The 8855-nt window shown below is 40.8% G+C and overlaps 1 protein-coding gene across 7 annotated transcripts in view; it reads right to left on the bottom strand.

Moving 5' to 3' along the window:
* Positions 1-915: 915 nt before the first annotated feature.
* Positions 916-8855, bottom strand: part of CCDC88C (coiled-coil domain containing 88C) — a 94924-nt gene continuing 86984 nt past the window's right edge. For 5 of the 7 annotated variants that reach the window (XM_026111803.2, XM_064512174.1, XM_064512175.1 and 2 more), the window contains 6 exons: positions 7973-8155; positions 7495-7563; positions 6742-6810; positions 5653-5954; positions 4447-4662; positions 916-3259 (listed from right to left, as the gene is read on the bottom strand). In XM_026111803.2, the coding sequence (XP_025967588.2) occupies positions 2246-3259; positions 4447-4662; positions 5653-5954; positions 6742-6810; positions 7495-7563; positions 7973-8155 (1853 nt within the window). In that variant the 3' untranslated portion in view covers positions 916-2245. The remainder of the gene's footprint in view (positions 3260-4446; positions 4663-5652; positions 5955-6741; positions 6811-7494; positions 7564-7972; positions 8156-8855) is intronic. The other 2 variants (XM_064512176.1, XM_026111816.2) reach the window with 2 other exon arrangements.

Genomic DNA, 8855 nt, shown 5'->3' with positions numbered 1-8855 from the left:
GGAGTTTAAGATTAGTTGTTCTGTATTTTAATGTCTGTATTTAAGATTATGTAGTACATTCCAAGTGGGGAATAAGTATTAAGTATGTTTTTATTCAAACTCACTGGAACTGATAAAGTAATCAGTAGGTATCATCCCCCCCTCCCCACAATACCACATTTGTAAATAATTCAGAACATGACAATTCAGGTTTAAGTGATCAGGCAAATACTTACAGCAAAGCAGATCCAAAATGATTGTTTACTCACAGATTATATCCTCAGCAGTGCAGCCTAATCAAGCACATGCCTTGAGAAAGGAACTAAAACAAGGGAGAAACACCTGCCTTTTACCTGCAGTGATCTGGCAAAAGCAAAATGGAGAGGGAATTTCTGGAAGAGAAATTTCAGTTCACAGAAGACACCTAAGATGTTTTAAAACTGCTTTGTATCCCATCATTTTGAATTTATCACTAAACTATAGTTTGCAATTAAAATAGATAAGGCAGCAAGTCCTTTTACTATTCTCTTTGTGTCTGAAGATAAATAACTTTCCACTTTTGTAAAGTATCCTGGAGAGTTTAGCATGAAACAGACTGTATAAATGCAGACCTGTTCAAAATCAACAGCATGCTTGGGCACTTGTGAAGTGGTCAGAGAAGCTTAAATCTAATGGTCTGCTTCTACAATGACGTGGAAGCCACTTAATTTGCTTGATTAATCTTCCTAAAGTCCTCAATAAGGTGGTTACAATCAAAATGAAAGATTTCTGGTACAGCTTTTCTGACAACATTATAGAAACAAATGCAACTATGCTGGATAGGAAAAATCAATCAGTAGTAAGCGAGGCTTACTTGAAGCTACTGCTGACAGATCTCCCTCCAATACCATGAATCCCCTCCCCTCCCCTCCCCCAGGGAAAAAAGTAAAACATTGATTTGTTTTATTTTAATCTTTATTATAAACAATTTTGTAGTTTCCAGAATGTGATTACTACATACTAGATAACAAAAACATCCTTAGCTGAATCAGTTTTATCTCTTACTAGATTAAATCAGAACCAGCAAACCAGAAATATTTATTATCAAGTATTTAGTCTATTGTAAGAAAAAAACACATTTACAAACAAAGAATTAAAGATGCACATTTGATCATATACACATAAGCAGCTGATGAAACTCTGGACAGACCGTTACAAGGAACTTCTTTGCACATAAATAGATTTTTTAAAGTATATTTCTTTCATGTGTATACAAAATTATTTTGCTTTCGATACTGAGCCAAGTTCTCAGAGACATAAACAAGGATTTTCTAAGAGATGGATTCCCACGTATCACTTACGATGTGGGCAGTCATGCACCCAAGGATGTAATAATACAATTTACACAGCATTTCTATACAATACTTGAGCTCTTTATATACATACTTACAAGTCACTTTTGTACATGAGAGGCCATCTTTGCAATTGAAATGGCATCTCCCCTGAAAAGGCTGCGTTAGTTCCAGCATTTGTATAAAACAAAAAACAAGTTTCAAAAGGCAGCACCACTTAGCTTTCAGAGTCAACTGATCCACTGAGCTGCAGCTAAGGTAGTCACAGCGACCTCTCTGTGCTTGGACAGTCCCAGCGGGGAGGTTAAGATATGACCCTTGAATTCTATGCATTGTCTCTCTAAAATGGGGCTGTAGCAAGGAGAATTGACTTTAACACATCTGTGGCTAAAGCCACGCACTTTTGCTCTTCAGTTTTCTCTTTCAGCTACTTCAAGTGTCTGGTTCTGTCTTCTGGGGAGAAGCTTGGCTTTTACATGACCTTTTCCATATGGTTTAACTTATTTATCAGGGTCTGGGGGGAGGGGGGCAGGACTCAGCACACATGTGACCTGTGAAACTCCTCTTAACACAGGTAGGAGGAGTGCGCAGTGCTGCAACAACAAGGCAGGCCTGATTTTCAGAGGACCATGCAGGTGTCTCCTGGAGCAGGGAAAGCTCAGAGCATCTGAGAATCAGGCACAAAGCCTGCTGTGGGATTAGGTCAGGCTTCCACTTTATTTTAGGCACAACAGTGTCAAAAGAAGAGCCAGGGTTTTGCTCCTTGTTTCTTGTAATCATAGAAATTATCTTGTTCAACTCGAAAACAGTAGTTGGAGAACATTCAGATCAGTGTGCAGCTGACGCCCTTTAAGATCAGGCACAGCATGTAGATGAATGCTATGCCAGACATCGGCAGATGCTGAACAGATGTGCTACTAAACTGCATCTGTGGCTTACACACACCCATACTCATACCAAACTGTCTGCTGATCCCCCTGGGGGTCCGGAGAACCAGGAGCGCTGTTGGAGCCACTTCCTCTCAGAGGCTCCTCCATAGCCCCACTGTTGCATTCTGGCAGCTTACCCTGGCACTTGGTGTGGAGGGCATCCCCCTGGTCTTGTTCCACAGAGGTATTTCCTTCAGTGCTACTGGGAACAGCTCTGGCAGGGGTCACTGTGACCACCTCTCCAGAACAAGGGGCTGACTTGGGCTTGACTTTAGAGTGAGTGTGTGGTGCAGATGAGTAGTGTTGCCCAGGATTCACTCGCTCCTGTTGCTGCACATTCAGATTGCTGGTGGAGGCAGTGGGTGAGGCAGAAAACTGATGGAAGGAGAGCGGCCTCTCGTCTTTCGGTGGGGCTAGGGAAAGGCGTCTCACATCAAGCTGCCGACAACGAGACTCAATACCTTGCAAGGAACCTGCCACCTTTGCAGACTGTGGTCTCTCTCTTAAGGTTGCCTGGGAGCTGGTTGGCACAGAAACCCTAGAGGCCTGACTGACAGTGTCCTTGCCTCCACACAGGTCTGCTGCTGACTTCTGGGGGCTCTCCTGCCTGTATGTCTCTGGGCCAGTGGCTCTAAGGAGGTCTGCAGAGGCTAAGCTAAATGCCCTGCTCAATGATGTGCTCCTTCGGCTTGTGGTTCCAGGCTGTTGCGGTTGTGCCATCTGCCGCATCCCACCAACAGACTGGTGCTGTGGTGTGTGAGGAAGCTTAAGGGATCCCTGGGAGTTTGTAAGAGGCTCAGGTTCAACTTGTTTGAGATTTGGCTTCACATAATTCCCAGGCTTAGACATTCTTCCTTCTTCATTGGCAATGGTCATCTTTACAGTTGGAGAAACATGACTAGTGGGCATCTTAGCAGCCTCCTTTCTGGACAAATGAACCAGCAGGTTTCCGGTAGCTGAAGGCTCATTTGGTTTCCTAAAATAATCACTCAGAAAATCATCTCTGCTACTGGAGGTGTCCTGGTGTGAGAAAATATGCAAATGACACATTAATGACAATTTTTGTGTAAAGAATTACAAATTACACAGAGATTTGTGGTCAAACAATTTTCTTTCCCATTCATTTGTACAGAGGGACCCTAAAGACCAAATAGAACCATGGATTTTATATCTAAAAGCTGGATACAGAAGATAAAAATGCTTAAAATGGATATATATCCAAATCAAAGTTACAGGCTCATCATAATTAGATTGTGACAGCCTTGTTTGCCAGATTAATTGTCATAAATTAAAAAAAAATTCATCTCAGTAGCAACCTGGGCAGCAGCTCTTTTGCTTCCTTTGACATCAGCCATTAGTATCAGCAGGTATCAATGATGGCCTGTCATTTTCAAGGATGCAATTCCTCTGGATAACACTCTACTGTAACATCAGGGATGTAAGAGAATACCTAATAATGTGCTAGCATTGCAAGAAAGATTAACTGCTTCTCCCTTCATTCCCCTCAGCTCTCATGGTCAATATAGTACATCTGTTAAAGGCTGCATGTACAATACACTGAAATATACAAAAAGTAGTTACAAAAAAATGGAGAAACGATCGCTTGCCCAGAATTAACTTGAAAATTTCAAAGTCAGACAATTATCCTGGCTGTAAAAGAAAATGTACAATGAAAGTTTCATGGGGATGGTCCATGCAAACCATCTGCCACTGACTATTAGTATGAGGCATGCTGGGAATAGTTAAAGGGCAAGCTGTCTGTATGAATAATGTGCTGAAACAAGCTCATGAAATTTATCTCTCTCCTCTTCTCTAGGGAGTATGCTAAGGCTTAATATATTCATTTGAGTTCCAGAAGTTTTTTCCAGTCACAAAACTCATTTGTTAGAAGTGAACACTATCAGTGGTAACAGTGGTTAAAACAGAGCTAGAAAATTTCTATGCTCAACTAAAGGTTAAAGTGTTAGGATATTTTTATTTTAAACTGCTGTTGTGCCCAATAACATTACAGAATTACTAATCCTCAAAAAACATTATGTTTATGAACAAGCATTGGAAATTATGAGCAATTAATGCAAGTGATCTGGCAGCCTTAGTCTCTGAAGTGACAGCCAAGAGTTACAATACACTTTCTATAGGTATTAATATGCTAGCAAAAGCTGCGGTAAGTTGGGAGCAGTTGCCTTCATAGCAAGAACAACGGATACCCTGGGGATATACAGTGAAGTAGATCTCCTGTTTCCCCTGCCTGTTCTGTGCCTCACGCTGTCAGGACATGAATGACTGAGGACCGATTCGAGTGACTGTGAAGGCTCCTGACGGAGGGAAGGACATAGGGAGTGGCAAGAGGGATACAGTGCATCAGCTTCTAACAGAAATTGGTGCAATGAAATCATTTCATTCTCATTTAAACTGCGTCGACACTGAAAAGGAACAAGGATGACAGAAAGAATGAAAATGAAGATATGGTCAGCTAGTTACAGACAAAAAAATCAAATATTAAACATGTCTAAGAGCTAAAAAACATACTTAGGATAACATGGCAGTAGGAGAAGTCACTAACATCATAACATGCTACAGCTCTGTTGATTTCAATACTGCTACTGAGGCATTCATGAAACAGGAACATTGTCTGCTTACACCATCAATGAATTGGCTTTAAGACATTAACATGATTGATGCTGCACCACTTTACTACTAAACAGCATGTCTAAGCAGTAAGTGACAAATGCCACCTAAAAAACAAACATTTCATTTCTAACAAAGCACTTCAGAGTGTGGTGTATTCTTGCAGCCATTGAGCCAAAAGAACAGTGCCAATCAGCACACAAACACACGGTATGGGGAAAGCACTGGGAATGTCCTTCAGAAAGGAAAATACTATCCCAAATGTGACAACAGTATTTTCTGATCAGGACATGTTTTTAAAACCTGCATATTTTTTACTTCAGCTGAAAATTACTGTTAGTTTTCATTTCTAATTACAGATATAATAGGCTGAAAACTGCAGCTGAGAGCTCTGTGACTTCAGATTAATTCTATAGAAAAACACGCAGAAAGCTTACCAGTTCACAAATTAATATACCTGGAGCTCAGAACTGGTGACATAGTAGAAAAGCTTAATCACAAAGAACTCTTTGATTTCAAGAAGCCCCAGCAGTCCAATATATATTAATTGCAATGAATTACCTGACCTGCTATAGGCAATATAGCAAAATATATTAAGTGTGCTGTGTAAAAGTTAATCTTAGTTCTTGCAACAGCTTCATTCATTGAATTATTGATTTGCAAAATTTGATTGCTCTCCAAGTTCCACGGGTATTTCCTAGCTTGCTTATGCCCTCATCCCCCCAAGCCAGTTCTGAACAGTTTTGTGGCATCTGGAGATGGATTATCTAGCTCTATTTACTTACGCTTGGTGGGGATAGCCTGTTGCTCTCTTCCAGGAACTCTTCCAAAGTTACCATCTCACTGCCAGGTGAGGCAGACCGTTGCCTGCCTGTGTAAGGCTGGGCAGGAGCAATCTTCTGAGGTATTTCGTAAGAGGTTGAGCCATTCCTGTGGAAGGAGGACTCAGGCCTGCTGCTAGGGCCTAAGATGGCCAAAGCAGAGTGAAAGGAATAGTTGTCTCGGAGCAAGGCTGCTGCCTCTCTGCTTGACACCATATCTTCACTGCTGAGGCTCTCAGTTCTACCATGGATATGGTCTGAGGAACCTGAGGAGGAGCATAAATACCATTAAAAACCACCGCTTTCCCTCATTTTAGCAAACTTATCACTGAGATATGAGCTTTATGATACAGGGCCATTTCCACACAGAGTAGATGGCCAAGTCTTCAACTGTAACTGAGAAGTAGAAAGAAACACCAGCTTTGCTTTCTTTCTGTCTTATGGGGAAGGTCAGTCCTGAAGTGTGAACAACTGTTCCTCTGGCTTACATGGCTGTTAGTGGCCCTTGGTAAGTGAAACAGTAGGAAGGAATAGACATAGAATAAGAAGTGCTCAAATATGATCTCTTTACCACCTCTGTGCCACCAGAAGTTCCCCCAGTCTTGATTGTGTGTGATCAGAGCACCTGAATCTGCCAGTGGTAAAGCAGAAAGTGTATTCTGCCACAAAACCAAATCTGGTTTACCCTCCAAAGACTCAGAATTTTAGCACATCTATAGAACACGCTGATTCCCTACACAAGGCTGTGTAAAAAGAATGGCAGAGAACTGTTTTTATAAAAGGAGTTTGAGTGGCCTGCTACTTCCCACAATATGATGCCAGACTGAAGCAAAACTAGACTTTGTCTCTAAATTCACTCCTTGCCAGAATCAATCTTAGAAAAATACTTATCAGCAGTGTTTTGATTCCCCAGACAGCCACATCCAGATTACATAATCATTACAATTGCAAAACAAAAGTCTTCAAGTTTCTTTGCAAGGAAAGCAGTATTTTGTGTACAATTTCATGTAATTTCACTTCCTGTTTGTCAGCACTCAGCTGTAAAAGCTTTACCTTTCAAGTTGAGGGGTGAGCTACTGCTGGACGCGTTTCTACTGCTCTCTGAACTGTTTGGCCTGGACACTGGAAAAGAAAACTAGCATTTAACAAGCAGAGCTTGAGTTTCTTTAATTTTCTGAAAGACTTGTCTATGGCCAGCCTCTGAAAACAGGACCTAAGTCACTTCGGAAACATCAACAACGTAATACGCACAGGATGGCAAATGTAATATACACAGGATAGCAAAGAAATAGAAACAATAGAAATCATTCTCATTTTTTAAGTCAGCTGTTCAGGAACACCTCATTTTCTCACTCATATTTTTTGCACAAAGAATTATGCTCTGCATTTTGCTTCTAAATCAACTATACACAGAACAGTACTGCTGTGCCACTGTTTGTGTCCCGTCCTTCTCCCCCCGCCAAATCTTTTATTGCTGATTCACTGCCTTTGGGAAGAAATTAAACTTTGTTTGGAAAAATAAGCATCAAATCCGTAGGACATGCATTAAAGCAGCTTTTGCTGTGGCAAGTCAATTTGTTTCAACATCAGCATTATTTTTGAAAATTTATTTTGGGGAAACATCCATTAAAAGCTTCTTGGGAGAAAAATAAACTATTTAGGTTCACTTTCCCAAAATGCTTTTGTGTTATTACATCTCATTCTGTCATGTTTATTTAACTAAAATGCTCTAGGACAGGTCACCTGGATGTAATAAAACAAGTCTTAATGTAGCAAGTTAGAGCATTCTTAATGCTTCAAACTTACCATGTTGCCTGGTGCTTGCAAACTCTACCTCAGGGGACTGCTCACATAGATTATCTTCTGAATTATAGCCTAGAAAGAACACAAAACTTAAACAGGCAATATTAAACACAAGAAGGTCAATCCTTCAGGTCAGTCTCCACAAATTCTCGCAGTGTAAGTGACTCAAGTGATTGAGTGGGTTTATAGAGCCAGTACTAGAAGAGCAGCCGTCCTCCAACCACCGCTATAAATCACTGGGCAGGAGACCAGGGAGAACTGACTAATATACCCTAACATAGTCTCTCAAGTTGACAGCATTACCAGAGTAAGGAAATCCTGTATCTGATCAATTAAACCATTGAGGAGATAAAGCAGGAGCAAAAATACTCCTTTGCTTTGTCATTTGTACTTGACTTCCACTAAAAGCCATGTTTCACCCAGGCGGGAACTACAAAGTAGTCCGATTTGTACAAACTGGTCGATCGAATGCAACACGTACCTTTTGGTCTGCTCTGGAGCCTGGAGATGGGGGTGGAAGTGTGCAAGTGAATAGCTGAGGTAGAGTAAGTCCTGGAACCCAGCTCTGCACAGCAGTGCTTTGCTGCAGAGTCTGCTGAGATTTCAACATTATCATTGCTGCCTCCATGATGGGAACTCCTCTTTTGCTTTAGGTCCACTAGTGCTGAGGGAGGGAGAGGTAAATGAGTAAATGACAAATAGCATAAGGAGACTTGTATTTATCCACCCATATAAACATGACAAGCAGGCACAAAAAAACTGCACAACAGAGGCGCTACTTTTGCAAGCTCTTCCATTCAGTATTGGGTAGGAAATTTCTGCCACCAGTTTTTCAATCATGTGTGCTCTCTGTAAGGTGTGGGAGTGACAAGGGCTGCTTAGTGCCAGTGGGAAGGTTGATATTATACATGCAACAGCTACCATGAAAGGAGGAAGAAAAGGAACAAAGATGTGAATGCAGAAAAAATAACTGAGGTGTGAAATTTCTTTAACATTGTTCCTTGCAGGCACATTTTATAAGCACTTACTTCAGGAATTAAATAGATTAAGGAAACAGTAACAAAAGTCACACTCTTACTCAAAGAGAAATAGTCCTGATTTGGAAATTATCTAATATGGTTGACATACTAAGCAAATTGCTTTCAACTTTACATCTTTGCTGTGATAAGAACTCATTCTCTACAGGGTTAAAACTCTGCTGCTCTTATGATGGCTTTGCTGCAATGATTTTTAGGTGGAATTCCTGGGCCCTTAGCAGGAGAGCAACAAAAATTACCTGCTAGAATATTATTTAAATTTAGGAAGCTGAAGAAATCTTCCCTAGTGATAAGGCAGATTAATTTCTTCAGTTTGTATCTAACAGT

This window comes from Dromaius novaehollandiae, chromosome 5, assembly GCF_036370855.1.
Source record: "Dromaius novaehollandiae isolate bDroNov1 chromosome 5, bDroNov1.hap1, whole genome shotgun sequence".
Taxonomy (NCBI): Eukaryota; Metazoa; Chordata; class Aves; order Casuariiformes; family Dromaiidae; genus Dromaius; species Dromaius novaehollandiae.
This window is presented reverse-complemented; position numbering and strand designations above follow the sequence as displayed.